The sequence below is a fragment of the Bubalus kerabau genome, chromosome 3, assembly GCF_029407905.1.
Source record: "Bubalus kerabau isolate K-KA32 ecotype Philippines breed swamp buffalo chromosome 3, PCC_UOA_SB_1v2, whole genome shotgun sequence".
In the NCBI taxonomy this organism is placed as follows: domain Eukaryota; kingdom Metazoa; phylum Chordata; class Mammalia; order Artiodactyla; family Bovidae; genus Bubalus; species Bubalus kerabau.
In genome coordinates this window covers 97,046,407-97,064,355 of record NC_073626.1, presented here as the reverse complement: position 1 = coordinate 97,064,355, position 17,949 = coordinate 97,046,407, and the positions used below count along the sequence as shown (strand labels likewise).

Sequence of the window (17,949 nt, the reverse complement as noted above, 5' to 3'; positions counted from 1 at the left end):
TACTCAGTGACCTCAAAGCATCTGGATGGCTGACAGGTTGAGGCTGGTTGATTCTTTCTTTACATTCTCACCACAGGAGCCTAGACTAATTCTCTGGCTTTGTAATTGAGTAAGGACAGTTTAGCATGCAGCTGTTCTGTGGGAGCTCTGTGCTTCTCTCTCAGGCCACATGGAACCATGGTACTCACTCTTGATCAGCATGGGAGCGGAATATGCTACCTAATGGTGTGTAATGGAATGTCTTAAAGTCCAAAACTCTCCTGGGGTATCCTGTACCAGTTTCTCTATCTTGTTTGCTGACAAGATATACTCTGAGAGTCTTTCCTTTTTATATTTGGTCACACAGTCTGCTTTTGGCTCAGTGACCCCTTAGTAAACTTGTGCCTTAGCATATTAATTTCCTAGGGCTTCTATTGGAGAAGGCAATAGCACCCTACTCCAGTACTTTTGCCTGGAAAATCTCATGGACGGAGGAGCCTGGTAGGCTGCAGTCCATGGGGTCCTTAGAGTCGGACATGATTGAACGACTTCACTTTCACTTTTCACTTTCATTCATTGGAGAAGGAAATGGCAACCCACTCCAGTGTTCTTGCCTGGAGAATCCCAGGGACGGGGAAGCCTGGTGGGCTGCCATCTATGGGGTCGCATAGAATCGGACATGACTGAAGCGACTTAGCAGCAGCAGCAGCAGGGCTTCTACAACAAATTATCACAAACTTGCTGGCTTAGAGCAACAGAAATTTCTTCACTCACAATTCTGAAGTTCAAAATCAAGGTCCTGGCAGGGCCACACCCTTTCCAAAAAGCTCATGGGGAGACTTCTTCCTTTCCTCTTCCAGCTTCTGGTGGTTCCTGGCATTCCTTGACTCGTATATGCATCATCACTCCAGCCTATTTTCCTCTGTCTTTTCCTGTCTCCTATAAAGACATTTTAATTGGATTTAGGGCCCACTCTAACCCAGTATGGGCTTCCCAGGTGGCGCTAGTGGTAGCACCAATGCAGTAGACATAAGAGACGCAGGTTTGATCCCTGGGTCGGAAGGATCCCCGTGGACGTGGGCATGGCAATCCACTCCAGTGTTCTTGCCTGGAGAATCCCATGGACAGAGGAACCTAGCAGGCTACAGTCCATAGGGTTGTAAAGAGTCGAACACAACTAAAGCAACTTAGCATACACGCTAACCCAGTATGATCATATCTCAATCTTTACCTTTAATTGCATCTGCAAAGACCCTACTTCCAAATAAGGTGACATTCAGAGATTCCAGGTGGGCATGAATTGTTGAGTGGAGGAGGGATGAGGAGGTACTGTTTAACCCACTGTATTCTCTGAGATAAGACACCTCACATACTCCGGTGGCTTGCGTTTTGGAAATGAGGAATATCTGTGCGACTGAGAGAGAACCTGAAACTGTGCTTGGATGTTGTGGGTGTTCCTAATGTTTTTCTTTGCTTTCCAGCTCCTGCCTCTGTGTTTGCTTTGCCTTTTCTATTTTGTGAGCATTCCTTGTTAGACTATCCTGTGAATCTTTCAATGTTCTTAGTATTAATTGTTGCAATTTTATTTTTATTACTTTCAGCACCTTTACTTTGAATCTCCTATTTTAGTAGCAAAAGCATTTGATTGTGGGTTGTAAAACCTATCCTAATCCTTGTCTACCGAGTAGGAGCCTTGTGACATTCAGAAAATCATCTGAAATCTCAGATTTTCAAGTTAAGAAGTATTTAATGAGCCTAGAGGGCATGGCAACCCACTCTCATATTCTTGCCTGGAGAATCCTATGGACAGAGGAGCCTGGCAGGTTACAGTCAATGGGGGCGCAAACAGTCAGCAACTTAGCACACAGCACACAGATCCTCTTTGAGGTCTCATCTTGTGTCAGTTTGGGTGGGTCCTCTGAGAAGCAGATGCCAACAAAGTATTAAGGGTGCAAGACATTTGCTGGAGGAAATGCTTATAAAAGCTGAAGGGGTGAAGGAGCAGGAGGAAGCAAAGACAGTGATAACCATCTGAGTCCTGTGAGAGAAGAAGGGAAAGGAAGGAGGATTAGGCATTAAAAAGCTCAGACTTTACCATAGCTCTCAGAAGGTCTCTGGGAGTCCCAGAACAAATATTGCCCATTAGCATAGTCCTGTTATGGGCTGGTTTTGGTACCTCTGCTGTGTCATTAGCTACAAGCAGCCTAGGAGGACCATAGTCTCAGAGTGGGGGATCCCCACTGCTAGGGACCCCAACATTAACTAGTGGGAATCATCAAACTCCAACTCTTACAAGCAGTTTCTATCTTGAAGGAAGATCTGAATGGCAGACCTCTAGGATGGTCACAATGTTTATAATCAGTATGGACTGCAGGTTTGTCTGTCTCCCCCATTCATACAGTGATACCCTAACCACCAATGCAATGATATCAGGAGGTGTAGGTTTAGATGAAGTTTATGACTGGCTTAGAGTGCCTTTTTAAGAAGAGAAAGAGACTAGAGCTTACTCTCACTCTGTGAGAATACAAGAAGATGGCTGTCTGAAATAAGGAAGACAGCTCTCCATAGACACTGAACTTGCCAGTACCCAGGGCTTCCCTGGTGGCTGAGAGGGTAAAGAATCAGCCTGCACTGTGGGAGACTCAGGTTAGATCCCTGGGTCAGGAAGATCCCCTTGAGGAGAGCATGGCAACTCACTCCAGTCTTCTTTCCTGGAGAATCCCATGGACAGAGGAGCCTGGTGGGCTACAGTCCATTGATCCTCAAAGAGTCAGACATGACTGATGACTAACACTTCCATTTTTCACTTTCCTAAGGGTGTGGCCTCCATGGTTGGCTTAGAGTGCCTTTTTAAGAAGAAAAAGAGACCGGAACTCACTCACAGTCATGTGAGAACACAAGAAACTCTCCCTAGACACTGAATTTGCCAGTATGCCCTGCTCTTGGACGTGTCTCCAGAACTATAAAACTTACATTTCCATCGTTGAAGCCTTCTGGTCAATGGAATCTTATTATAGGAGCCTTGCCAACAAAGGTCTGTCTAGTCAAGGCTATGGTTTTTCCAGTGGTCATGTATGGATGTGAGAGTTGGACTGTGAAAAAGGCTGAGCACCGAAGAATTGATGCTTTTGAACTGTGGTGTTGGAGAAGACTCTTGAGAGTCCCTTGGACTGCAAGAAGATCCAACCAGTCCATTCTAAAGAAGATCAGCCCTGGGATTTCTTTGGAAGGAATGATGCTAAGGCTGAAACTCCAGTACTTTGGCCACCTCATGCGAAGAGTCGACTCATTGGAAAAGACTCTGATGCTGGGAGGGATTGGGGGCAGGAGGAGAAGGGGATGACAGAGGATGAGATGGCTGGATGGCATCACTGACTCGATGGATGTGAGTCGGAGTGAACTCTGGAAGTTGGTGATGGACAGGGAGGCCTGGCGTGCTGCGATTCATGGGGTCGCAAAGAGTCGGACACGACTGAGCGACTGAACTGAACTGAACTCAGATAATAAAGATATCTCATTTTCATTCTCCAGAGAGAGGGAGAAGGAGAAAAGATTGTCCTCAAGTTCAGTCAGTCTCTCCATCTGAGAGCCGCAGGCCAGGATTGCTGGGAAGCTGTGCTGTGAGTGTGCCTGTGTTGTTTCACCCTGCTCCCCCATGCGATGCACATTTATTTTTCTTCTCCCTCATGCCTCTACAGTCCTCTTAGTCTGAAACTCCATCTACCTTCTCCCTTCCTTTTCTTGTACTAGTGATGGGATAGAGAATCCTGTGGCACCACTGTGGCTTCTCCTTTTGTAGAAGATTGCCTCTCGACTTTGAATGTACTTCTGGGGACTTTTAAAAATGTCCAGGGCTCAGGACATGCCCCATGACAAGTAAATTGACAGAATCTCCGAGGAGTGGAACCAGGCATAAGTGTGTTTTCAGGCTCTTCAGTTTGATCCAACAGTCAGGGAAGGTTAGAAGTTCTGCACAGAGGATCCTAGCCCAGGGGAAACACACAGCACTGGCTAAATTAATAAAAGTACCATGGTAGCAGTATTTCCTTTTTCAAAAAGGTTTTAAAAGAAAGCATGGCTGTCTTTCTTACTTGCTTTTTGAATGAGAAATAAGGGACATTCAGTTCAGTTCAGATCAGTCGCTCAGTCGTGTCCGACTCTTTGCGACCCCATGAATCGCAGCACGCCAGGCCTCCCTGTCCATCACCAACTCCCAGAGTTCACTCAGACTCAGATCCATCGAGTCAGTGATGCCATCCAGCCATCTCATCCTCTGTCATCCCCTTCTCCTCCTGCCCCCAATCCCTCCCAGCATCAGAGTCTTTTCCAATGAGTCAACTCTTCGCATGAGGTGGCCAAACTACTGGAGTTTCAGCTTTAGCACCATTCCTTCCAAAGAACACCAGGGCTGATCTTCTTTAGAATGGACTGGTTGGATCTCCTTGCAGTCCAAGGGACTCTCAAGAGTCTTATCCAACACCACAGTTCAAAAGCATCAATTCTTTGGTGCTCAGCCTTCTTCACAGTCCAACTTTCACATCCATACATGACCATAGGAAAAACCATAGCCTTGACTAGACGGACCTTTGTTGGCAAAGTAATATCTCTGCTTTTGAATTTGCTGTCTAAGTTGGTCATAACTTTCCTTCCAAGGAGTAAGCGTCTTTTAATTTTATTCAAAAAGGGCAATGTATGAAAGTAAAGTTCATACAGACCCTCTTCCACTGTTGGTCGTTTCAGAGTCTGCCATGTGAAATCGTCATAACTCGATCCTTGTTTTTGTATTACATTAATTTAATATTTCCTGCTGTGTTGTGTTTGAGAGGGAGTTATGTTTCAATAGTAAAGGGGAAAAAATGTGTGATCGTTTTGAGACAGAGTTAATTTCTCCAAGGCTTTTGTGAAGTTGGAGGTCATAGTCATGGTGGAAGAGCTGAGTTAGAGTAATTTTGCAGCAACACTGCACAGTTTGGGACGGGACTTGTTTGTTCAGTTTTATACTCTCCAGCACAAGATCACTGCTGTCAGAAAACAGACACATATTCATTGCTCTTCCTCCATTTTCTCTGAGCCCATTATGCAGTGGATATTGTGCTTGGGATCAGTGATACAAAGATGAATAAAAGAGGTTGAATCTATCAATATGGAAATGGTTAACCAATTTATGGTATATCCTTACAATAGATATGACTAACTTCTAAAGAGTAATGAGTTAGGTATATATTTATATACCTGGGGAAATTATTCATGATAAGGCTGTTAGATGTTTATAGTTTTTAAATTTATTTTATTTAACAAATGGTATGTGTATATATAAGCATATTAAATTTTTAAAGAATTCATACAAAAGCAGTGATTATCAGTGGAGAGTATACTGGAGAAACCTGAAAGAATCTTTCATGCCTTTTTTTTTTTTTTACAATTTAAGAAGAGTAGGATTTCAAGTGACTATAGGCATGGGGTTTTATGTTATTCCTGATATTTAAAAAATATCTATAGGGCTTCCTTGGTGGTTCAATGGTTACAAATCTGCCTGCCAATGCAGGGGACACAGGTTTGATCCCTGGTCTGGGAAGATTCCACTTGCCACAGGACAACTAAGCCTGTGAAGTGAAACCTCTGGGCCCGCACACCTAGAGCCTGTGCCCTACAGCGTGAGAAGCCACTGCAGTGAGAAGCCCGTGTACCACAACAAAGAGTAGCCCCTACTCTCCGAAACTAGAGAAGGCCTGGGCACAGCAATGAAGACCCAGCATAGCCATAAATAAAAAGACATCTATAAAAGAAACCTGTTTCTTCAAGGAATTAGAGAAATAATTTTGAGATGTTTTAAAAGAAATTTGCCTATAAATCAAAGATGTTTTCCTGGCTTCCCAGGAATAAAAGAAGCTGAAAAAAATGGGATTTAATAGCCCTTATCTTTTCCTGGTAGCCCTGCTTTGTTTTGAAACAGTGGCCCGGCATTTTAATAAACTGTTACCTCTTTACAACATTATGAAGCAAACTCACAGAAAAAACAAACAAAAAATTCTCTCAGATCATTTGCTTTAGATTAATCTCAAAAAGAAAGTCTCTTTAAAAGATACTGTAACAGGATTCCAACAGAGAAGTAACATCAGTAGCAGATAGATACATGGATAGGTGTAAAGATACCTATATACTTATTTATAAGCCTATGCTTTACAATAAACCTCTCTCTCTATTATTATATGTATTATATACAAAATATAGCATATTATCATATAATATAAATGATATTGGCTAGTCAGCTACTGGGGAAGCTTACTAGGCAAGTTCAGATGTATAGGCAGGCTATTAGGAAAGGCAGGCTGAAAACTCTTAGATGGAAGCTGAGACTGCAGTCCATAAACAGAATTTCTTCTTCTTCAGGAAAGGAGCCTGGTGGGCTACAGTCCATAGGGTTGCAAAGAGTCAGGCAGGACTGAAGCACTTAGCACATATGCACACAGGGAAGCTGCCAGTGGGGATTAGGTCCACCCAAATTATTGGAGATAATCTCCCTAAAGTCAACTGATTGTTGATATTAATGACATCTACCAAATACCTTTACAGGAATACCTTGATTGGTATTTGATTGAATAACTGGGTACTATAAGCTAGGCAGGCTTTCCCTGATGGCTCAAGCAGTAAAGAATCTGCCTGCACCGGAGACTTGAGTTTGATCTCTGGGTTGGGAAGATCCCCTGGAGGAGGGCATAGCAACCCACTCCAGTATTCTTGCTTGGGAAATCTCATGCACAGAGAAGCCTGGCTGGTTACAGTCCATAGGGTCACAAAGAGTTGTACACAACTGAAGCAACTTAGCACGCACACATAGCCTAAGCAAGCTGACACAAACTGATATGATCCACCCTTTGTCAACTTGGCACCCGTACACTTCTCCTTGCTGTTGCTGCTGCTGCTAAGTCGCTTCAGTCGTGTCCGACTCTGTGCAGCCCCATAGACGGCAGCCCACCCAGCTTCCCCGTCCCTGGGATTCTCCAGGCAAGAACACTGGAGTGGGTTGCCATTGCCTTCTCCACACATCTCCTTAAATGACACTTAATCTCCGAAACAATAACAAGGTCATAGCTCTGCTTAATATGATTCACCTAACCTGAATACACGTTAAAATTCACCAATCATTTCCCTAGATAAAAATGCTAACTCTGGGACTTCCTGGTGGTTGGTTAAGAACCCATCTTGCAGGGAACTCGAGTTTGATCCCTGGTAGGAAAACTAAGATCCCACATGCCTGAGGCAACCAAGCCTGCACGCTGCAACAAGAAAGCCTATATGCCACAACTACTGAGCCCACACGAGGCAAAGAAGATTCTGTGTACCGCAGTTAAGACCCGATGAAGCCAAATAAATGGTTTTTTTTTTTAAAAGAGAATGCAAAATCCTTGAGTAAACTTCACTTTTCTACTTGATATTCTATAACTTAAATATTATGATATAAAGTTAACTAGTATTAGCATATTTTATATGAGATAATAGGGAATAAGAGAGGGAATAAAACTATTTACCTATAAAAATACTCAACTATTACAGGAATTGTTTCAATAGTGGTAACAGGGTTTTAGCTGATATTTTTAACTATCTTTTTCTATTACCCATTCCATATCCCCCTTTGTCCTCAGTAAGCATTTCAAGTAGTTGTGTTTGGCTGGTTGGGTAACCTAAATGTTTATTTCTGAAGGCTCTGGGCCATTAGAAGTCCTTCCTGAAGTGGGTTGTTGTAATTTTCCATTGGCATTAATCACAGGACATGATAGTACCAAGTGATCCCCTGAGGGATTTTCTGTATTCTAGCCATATTCTTCCTTACCTCTATTTTGTGGTAGCAGCCCAATTTCCCTTTGGTAATCAGGATCAATTGCCCCATTGCCCCAGTCAGTATAGTAACAACCTTCTTTTCCTGTTGATTCAGAAGCATGTGAAGCCTAAGGTGACTGAGTGGCAGTCTTAACTTTTAGTTCAATGAAATCACTGTTGAGTTTCCTGGTAGAAGCATTCCTCTCATTGAGACTAAGATTTTGTGACCAGCAGAGCATATGGTTTTAGGAACAGGAAGCAAAAATTTTGCCAGTGAATCAGTGGGATTGGTAGTAAATGGTGCCACTCCTATCTCTATTTGATTCTTTAACCGGTGCATCTTGACTATGAGAGAAATAGCACCTTATACTGGATGTTTATTTAGAGCATGTATAATTCTCTGAAGAGCTTTTGCTCCTGTCCTGCAAGGTACTGCCACCTAACTGATCCTGTAACTGAGTCTTCTAAAGTTCATTCCATCATTCTATCAAGCCAGCTGCTTCATGATGATGGGGAACACAGTAAGCTCAGTGAATTCCATAATATGATTGTATTATCACACTTTATTTACTGTGAAGTTAGTTATCACTTCTAACTACACTGTGTAGAATACCATGATGGTGGATAAGGTATTATATAAGTCCATGGATAATAGTTTTGAAAAAAGCATTGTCTGCAGGGAGGCAAATTTGTATCCACTCTAAGTTTCTACTGCAGTAAGACCAAAATGCTGCCTCTGCAATGAAGGAAGTGGTTCAAGGTAATCAATGTGCCACCAGTTAACTGGTTGATCTCCTGAAGAATGGTGCTATAATGAGAAGTCTGTGTTGGTTTCTGCTGCGGGCAGTTTGGGTACTCAGCAGTGGCTGTAATCAGGTCAGCCTTGGAGACTGAAGGCCACGCTACTGGGCCCATCTAAAATCTCCATCCATACCACCCCTCGCCTACTGCATTCATGACCTTGTTGGGTAATGACAGTATTGACTGGGGAAAGGGGATGACTGGTAGGCAGAGATGGGCCATCCTATCTACTGAATTATTAAAATGTTCTTCTGGACTCTTCAAATATGGCTGAGAGGTCTTACATGACAAATCCACTCTAACATCTCTATATCCTTAAGCCTTTTAATTCCTTCCTCAACAGCATACCAAGGCAGGTGTGGCATTCTAACTTAATTTAGTGTAGCATACCTTTTGGTCAGTATTAGTCAACCAAACAATCTGCCAGAGCCTTTTTCACCCCTCAAGTTAAATTATAAACTTCAGAATCTCTTGCTTAGGGAGCCCATATCAATAAATGTGGCCTAACCTAACTTTATATGTCCTACCCCATTCACCCACACCCTTAATACCTACTCCCCAGATTTCTGTCCTTATAAATTGGAAAATTCATGTACTTCTTTTGTTGTTTGCAGAAACAACTCATGATAAACTTACATCTCATCCTTTAGGGCTTGTCAGGACTTGAGACTGCTTTTAGGTCTAGAGGCAGAGGGAGTGGCAGTGGTAAGTCTGGTACAGAATCAGTACTGGCTTGCAAGGCAACTACTTCAGGAGAGGTCTGTATGGGCTCTTCAGACAAAGCAGGGTTGACCTCCACAGGCAAGGGTGGAAGGGCTGCTTCTACTGGCAGAACATAAAAGCTCTGTGGCCCCAGCTTCATTGGGATCTTCCCAGATATCCTCATTCTAATAATCAGGATCCCATTCCTTAGCAATCAATGCTCTACTTTAATGGAAAACACTGGGTGAGGTTGAGAATTTGGTTTGCATTGTAATTCAGCTACTTTCAGGATGAAACTCTGGTTATTTTCAGAAATCTCAGCTTTGCAACTATAGGAGATAAGACTTATTTTTTTTTTTTTTTTTTTCAGATCAGACATAGAGATTTTTAGGTCATTTAAGCTGAGCTTGAGCTGGGAATTTGAAGCCCTGAGCTCATCATTTTCTTTGACCATTTTCTCTAGTGCATTTAGGAGCAATCACTGAATCTTATTATACTCCTTAGTTTGACTAAAATGTTCTAAGGTATCAACTACATAGTCACTTAGAACCTCAACCCACTCTAGTATTCTTGCCTGGAGAATCCCAGGGACGGAGGAGCCTGGTGGGCTGCTGTCTATGGGGTTGCAGAGAGTCGGACAAGACTGACGCGACTTAGCAGCAGCAGCAGCAGTCAATGGTGATATTTTGCATATCTTTATTGCCACTTCACACTGTGGAGGACAAATGCCCTCTTTACTAATAGATACCCTTTAGTATTTTAAATCTAATCAAATTAGAGGCCCAATGCAAGAAAACTCTGAACCAATTTAAGAAATGTATTCTTAAGATTCTGTTCCTCTTTAAGAATGATAATTACCAAAATCTGTATCAGAGTTCCACCAGAGAATCAGGTATTTATTCCCCAGAGCTCATAATTACCTATTTTATTTGCTTAGTTTCTATGTACTTATCACTGATTTAAGTTTAGTTTCCTCTCACTATGTATTTGGATACAGCGGGTAGTCTGTCTTCTTGAAGAGATGTCTCCTGGAGCTCTTGGATTTACCCCAGTCTCTGCTGGGTGTTCTATTTGCCTGGGATTCAGTTGTCATCTTGGAATCTCTCTTCATCATCACTCTGGGGATTCCCTTTGCTTGTCTATTTGGTTGGATATCCTATTTCCTTTTCCATCTTCCCTTTTCTTGTTGTGTCCCCTCACTTTGGTAGAGCACATTTTCCAATAACTTCTTAAGAAAGGGTGCTTGGGAGGTAATTTATATTTTAAAACACACATGTCTAAAAATGTCTACATCCTACTCTCGCACCAATTGATAACCTGACTGAAGACTGAAAACCTTTTATCTCAGAACTGTGAAGGTTTTGTTCCATTATTTTCTGGATTCTAGTGTTGACATGGAAAACTCCAAGCTGCTCTGAGTCCTGAGACTTTGTATTCTACCTGGGTCCCACTCTCCATTCCAGAAGCATAAAAGATTTTCTTCTCAGGGTTTCCCTGATAGTCCCATGGTTAAGAATCTGCTTTGCAATGCAAGGGACACAGGTTCAATCCGTGGTCTGGGAAGATCCCACGTGTTGTGGAATAACAAAGTCCGTGGCAATAATTACAGAGCCAGCACTCTAGACCCCACAAGCCACAACTACCGGGGTCTGTTGCCTGAGCCTGTGCTTCGCCAGAGGAGAGGCAACTGCAGTGAGAAACCTTCTTTCCTTTCACTGAGTAAGCTTTCAGTCTCCTGCCCAGTTTGCTGGGAAGTCAGGGAGTAATCTGATTTCGTGACTGGGGAGGGTTCTTCGTAAGTGGAGTTGTAAATAATCTTTTGGTTCTTAGTTTCATTTTCACCCTACCTTCAGAAGTTCCTGGTGTCCCAAATGCCAAGGCTTTTGACGTTCTATTATACACACACACACACACACACACACACCTCTGGTTGTCTCTCAGCTTTCTCCTGTTTGCTTAAAGCTCATCTTTCTCCAGTTAGTTACTGCCTGTCTTCCTGTTTCCCAATTTCCATAATTTTATTGTTGTATCTTCCCTTCAGTTCTTATCTGAGTAAATACATTAAAGAAATAAATATATATTAAAGAAAGAAAGAAAAACCCAATAAAGCAAGCAAATCAAAACACCTCTTTGGGTGCATCATGTTAAGTCATTTCAGTCGTGTCTGACTCTGTGTGACCCCATAGTCTGCAGCCTGGCGGCTCCTCTAGCCATGAGATTCTCCAGGCAAGAATACTGGTGTGGGTTGCTGTGACCTCCTCCTGGGGATCTTCCCAACCCAGGCATCCAACCCTCATCTCTTATGTCTCCTGTATTGGCAGATGGGTTCTTTACCACTAGTGCCACCTGGGAAGCTCAAATACCTCTTCACTGTCATCTTAATGGGATTTGGGGAGATAACAAAAGTAAATTCATTTGTTTAATCCATCACCTTTACCTAGAACCCATTATATTAATAGAATTTCTAAGGATGAGCTCAGGTTCCTGGGGGTAATCTCTACTTGGTTGTGATTTTGCAGAATTACTTAAATACTATTTACCTTGGTATATTAGCATCTCATTTCATAAGTGAGGTTCACCAAAAGCTTTATTAACCAGGAGTGGTTTTGGTATGTGTCATTCTTGTCTCATAAAATTAATTCAGCAACACCTCCGTTTTTTTATTCTATGAATTTGCTTACAGTAGGAATTATTCTTTCTTTGAAGGTTTGGTAAGAGTTGACTATAAAACCTTCCAGTTATGGTGCCTATGATTTGGCTTTGCTCTATCACTTTTGCCTAAAATTCTTGATTGATGTGAACGTTGACGTCTGTGGATTAAATAATAACCCAAAGCTATTACTCTAAATCTTACACTTCATGGTAGACAGCTATATTACTATAAAATCATAATGTATTGAACTCAATCTTAACTGACTCCAGAGTATATTCTAAGAATGTACATTGAAAATCTACTTAATAGTGCTTGAATTACAAAGAATAGCCCTAAAATAATTAAATTACCTACTTAAAAATTAATTACATAGAATTTAACACTTAATTCTTTCCAGATAATTTCACATATGTGGGTTTTATCTTCCCAGGTACATTGTAAAAGCTTATATATGTATAAAGCTTAACTCTCTAAGAGCCATGTTTTATACATCTTTGTATCCTTCATAATGCTAAGAGCTGTGCTGGATAGACAGCATAACATATAAATACTAATGACTGATTTTAGTATCTCCTCACCATCTACATCTTTATTAATGAATACATGTGGGAAAATTGTAGTTTATTAAGGATCTGGTTAGTTAAGTTCTAAAAATTGATCAAATTTCTCCAAAAATTTCTACATTAGATATATAATAATTGATTAAATTTCTTTTGAGGTTATTGCCCAGCTTTACATTCAATCTTCTGACTTTTTAACATTTTGACTTAATGACTAGCTTAGACTGCTCATAAAAGTAATGACCCATTCGTTTACTTATCCATCTCAATAACTGATGCAGTTCATTGAATCCAGTGGTTCAGCTGGTGAGATTGATATTGAAAGTAAATGTAGCTGAAATAAGTGTAACAATCATTTAAGAGCCTTGTTTGTCTATTGCAATGTTGTGACCCCCTCAGAATAAAAAGGTTTCTGGGGAGCCCTCTCACTGGCCAGAGAGATACCTAAACAGGAATGGTCTGAGTACTTTATGCTCATTTCAGCCAGAATAGTTCTTCTGTTTCATTAACTGAGATTTCCCACTAAGTGTTGTTTGAACAAAAGCCTTTTAGGCTAAAAACGGGTTTTAAAAACTACTGGTCAATTGTGTAAATATGACCAAAGTCTCTATAGTTCTCAGTTGCATCATACATGTGCTAAATACTAACTTAGACACTGAAGAGAAGCCGCTGTTCTCAAGAGCACTGAGAGCCAGCTCTCCAGGATGCAATCATTTGTGTCCAGTCAGAGAAAATAAAAGGGCAATTTTCAAATAAGTTTCTCTCTTATGCTCTTTTTCCAGCTTATATAGTTTTCTTTTCCATGGTTCTCAAGATAGCCACATAAATAAGAATAATTAATTTTGGAGAGGTTTGCATTCATAAGTTGCAAAATATGGTTAATATTTAGAATTTGGTTAAGAGATCAAAAAATGTCACTCTGTGAAATTGGAGTTGCACTCTGACTCTTTCTTGCCCAATTACCCTGAGCCTAGCAGCTACTGGGGTCCAGAGGTGCCAATTAGAGGTTGTTACAAGGCCTTCTCCCCTATGGGTCCAATGAGAGCCTTGAGATCAACACAGCGTGCTCCATCTTGGGATCCTAGAAAGTGTGGGCTTTAAGGATCTTTGACCTTCCAGGGGAGGATCAGCCAGTTATGGTCCAGGAAATGGAGGAGGAACTGAATAATGGGATCATCCTCTCTACCTTGAGGTAGGAGAGAGACTAGCAGAGAAGTTTCATTCTGATGCCTTGAAAGAGGACTGACAACCTTCTGGTGGCTACAGTGCCAGCCTCCAGGCCCCTCCACCTCTCATGACCCTCCTCACTTAAGGTGTCAGCCACACTAAAGTCCCCATAGTCTCAAGGGGCCAATGAAGAAAAGTTGCATCACATCTAAGCAGGCTTAACACTAGAAAGAGGTAAACAAAGGGAACAATATGAATAGGCCTCCAAAGAAATAGAGATGCTGGATGAGATAGAGAACAACTTGAACAAAGCAATGATTAGAACTCAAGTTTTCAAGTAAAGCACAAATTAGACTTCCTAGAAAAAAGCGCCCCCTCCAAACCTCAATGATTTCCAAATAAAAAAATTCAATATGGGACTTGTAGGAGAAGATGGCTATTTATATAATCAGGAAAGAATGATACATCTATATTTTTCATTTGGAAACATATATACTATATGCCTGGCACAGTGCTAAGTGCTGGATATAAATGGCCATAAGGAAATCATGATTTTGTCTTCCTGGAGCCAAAAGACTCAAGAATGACAAAAGGGAAGGCCATTCTGAAAAAGTGACATGATAATGAGTGTGATTAAAATTTTAAATAGTATAAAGCTCATAAGAACAAGAAAAGGAAAATGGATGAGATAGTTCCTCTCTTTGAAGTTATCTGGCTGAGATGAACTGTAAATATACCACTTATGCTGCCCAATTAAAGAACCAGGGAGTCTTCAAAATTCTACATGGAGAAGTAAAGTGTAAATGATACAATGAAGGCCATGATACAATTAATGTTAGTATGGACAAGGATACGTCATAATAGGAGTATGATCGGTTGCAACTAACATTTTTGAACATACATAGCTTGCCCTGTGCTAAGTGCTACACTTATCGTCTCATTCACTCTCTATAAAGTGCCTTCTATACCTGCCCCATTTGATACATTAAAAACCCAAGGGGCTTTTTCAATTGCCCATTCACAAAACTAGTGAGTAGCTGAATCAGGATTCAAACACAGGTTTTACCTGCCTGTAGTAAATTCTCTTCCATGCCCTTTAGGCAGCTCTTTACCGGAAACTGCCCTCAGCCAAAAGGCCCCTCTCCTTGTCATTTCAGCAGAGCTGTAGCTATATAGTAACGCATTTTTAAACCAGGCACCCTCATGCTCTTCTATTCATCTCTGGCCCAAGCACACCTTTCAGATCTTTTAATCACACAATATCTTGCCTAACTTGTTGGTTCTTTTTGTAGATTAAATCAGCAGAAATGAAGAATGAGGAACAAATGTTCAGATCTCTTCCCTAGCTTCCCTTCAAGTAATTGCCAGAACCAACTCTGCGACCAAACTGTATGAACAAGATAACATCTAAAGGAAGATCACAAGGAGTCAACAAGCCTGTACACAAGTCTGCACAGAGAAGGGGATGGTGATGACTCTGACCGCTATTTCAATGATTAACTGAGATTACTTCTCTGTTTCTCTTAAAAAGCTTTCATGACCATATGGAATCTCTGGAGGTGGTTTTGGGGGGAATGTGGATTCCACCATGTCCTCAGATTGCCAGCATTCTGATCAAAGGCACCTTTCCCTCCTACCATTTGTGAGTATGTAACTGATTTTGTAAGCGGCAAGCAGTGGGAACCAATTCGTTGGGTAACATACCCTATTCTCCTCTAACCTGGAGTCTTAAGAATCAAAGATGTATCCATTCTGTGTCTCTGCTGTGGTTCTGGGAGAAGGGTGATCTTCTGATGACAAGTCCTATTTCTGAATAAAGAAGTATTCCTTGAGCCTACAAAGCAATTCATTAAGCAAATTGCTGTATTTTCCTGAAAATACTGCTTTTGCTCATTCAGTTCCCTTATCTTTGATACTGGACTCTGAATCAATTCATTAGTTTCCAATCTATAATGTGATTTGCTAAGTGATCTTGGGCCTCACAACAGACTTTTCAGACAGATGTACTTTCCTTTACGAACCCTTAAATTGATCTCCTATGAATTTGGTTAATATGAATGATTGTCTCAGACCCAATTATGACTTTTAAAATTAAATATATTTATATTCAGTTTAGTCAGTTCAGTTCAGTTGCTCAGTCATGTCTGACTCTTTGCGACTCCATGAATCGCAGCATGCCAGGCCTCCCTGTCCATCACCAACTCCTGGAGTTTACCCAAACTTATGTCCATTGAGTCGGTGATGCCATCCAGCCATCTTATCCTCTGTCATTCCCTTGTCCTCCTGCCTCCAATCCCTCCCAGCATCAGGGTCTTTTCCAATGAGTTAGCTCTTCTCATGAGGTGGCCAAAGTATTGGAGTTTCAGCTTCAGCATCAATCCTTCCAATGAACACCTAGGACTCCTTTAGATCTCCTTTAGAATGGACTGGTTGGATCTCCTTGCAGTCCAAGGGACTCTCAAGAGTCTTCTCCAACACCACAGTTCAAAAGCATCAATTCTTCGGCACTCAGCTTTCTTCACAGTCCAACTCTCACATCCATACATGACCACTGGAAAAACCATACTCTTGACTAGATAGACGTTTGTTGGGTAAGTAATGTCTCTACTTTTCAATATGCTATCTAGATTGGTCATAACTTCCCTTCCAAAGAGTAAGCATTTTTTAATTTCATGTCTGCAATCACCATCTGCAGTGATTTTGGAGCTCAAAAAAATAAAGTCTGACACTGTTTCCACTGTTTCCCCATTTATTTCCCATGAAGTGATGGGACCAGATGCCATGATCTTAGTTTTCTGGATGTTGAGCTTTAGGCCAACTTTTTCACTCTCCTCTTTCACTTTCATCAAGAGGCTCTTCAGTTCCTCTTCACTTTCTGCCATAAGGGTGGTGTCATCAGCATATCTGAGGTTATTGATATTTCTCCTGGCAATCTTGATTCCAGCTGTGCTTCTTCCAGCCCAGCATTTCTCATGATGTACTCTGCATATAAGTTATATAAGCAGGGTGACAATATACAGCCTTGACGTACTCCTTTTCCTATTTGGAAACAGTCTGTTGTTCCATGTCCAGTTGTAACTTGCTTCCTGACCTGCATTAGGTTTCTCAAGAGGCAGGTCAGGTGGTCTGGTATTCCCATCTCTTTCAGAATTTTCCACATTTTATTGTGATCCACACAGTCAATGGCTTTGGCATAGTTAATGAAGCAGAAATAGATGTTTGTCTGGAACTCTCTTGCTTTTTTGATGATCCAGCGGATATTGGCAATTTGATTTCTGGTTCCTCTGCCTTTTCTAAAACCAGCTTGGACATCTGGAAGTTCATGGTTCACGTATTGCTGAAGCCTGGCTTGGAGAATTTGGGGCGTTACTTTACTAGCATGTGAGATGAGTGCACTTGTGTGGTAGTTTGAACATTCTTTGGCATTGCCTTTCTTTGGGATTGGAATGAAAACTGACCTTTTCCAGTCCTGTAGCCACTTCTGAGTTTTCCAGATTTGCTGGCATATTGAGTGCAGCACTTTCCCAGCATCATCTTTCAGGATTTGAAATAGCTCCACTGGAATTCCACCACCTCCACTAGCTTTGTTCGTAGTGATGCTTTCTAAGGCCCACTTGACTTTGCATTCCAGGATGTCTGGCTCTAGGTGAGTGATCACACCATCATGATTATCTGGGTCGTGAAGATCTTTTTTGTACAGTTCTTCTGTGTATTCTTGCCACCTCTTCTTAATATCTTCTCCTTCTGTCAGGTCCATACCATTTCTGTCCTTTATCAAGCCCATCTTTGCATGAAATGTTCCCTTGGTATCTCTGATTTTCTTGAAGAGATCTCTAGTCTTTCCCATTCTGTTGTTTTCCTCTATTTCTTTGCATTGATTGCTGAGGAAAGCTTTCTTATTTCTCCTTGCTATTCTTTGGAACTCTGCATTCAGATGCTTATATCTTTCATTTTCTCCTTTGCTTTTCACTTCTCTTCTTTTCACAGCTATTTGTAAGGCCTCCCCACACAGCCATTTTGCTTTTTTGCATTTCTTTTCCATGGTGATGGTCTTGATCTCTGTCTCATGTACAATTTCACAAACCTCCATCCATAGTTCATCAGGCACTCTTTCAGATCTAGTCCCTTAAATCTATTTCTCACTTCCACTGTTCATAAGGGATTTGATTTAGGTCATACCTGAATGGTCTAGTGGTTTTCCCTACTTTCTTCAATTTCAGTGTAAATTTGGCAATAAGGAGTTCATGATCTGAGCCACAGTCAGCTCCT

The 17,949-nt window shown here is 41.4% G+C and overlaps 1 protein-coding gene across 1 annotated transcript in view; it reads left to right on the top strand.

Annotated features, from left to right (window-relative positions):
- ARL6IP6 (ADP ribosylation factor like GTPase 6 interacting protein 6) overlaps positions 1–15,521 on the top strand; it is a 68,861-nt gene extending 53,340 nt beyond the window's left edge. The window contains exon 4 of the mRNA XM_055572572.1: positions 14,973–15,521. Within this exon, the coding sequence (XP_055428547.1) occupies positions 14,973–14,991 (19 nt within the window). The 3' untranslated portion in view covers positions 14,992–15,521. The remainder of the gene's footprint in view (positions 1–14,972) is intronic.
- The last annotated feature ends 2,428 nt before the right edge of the window (positions 15,522–17,949 follow it).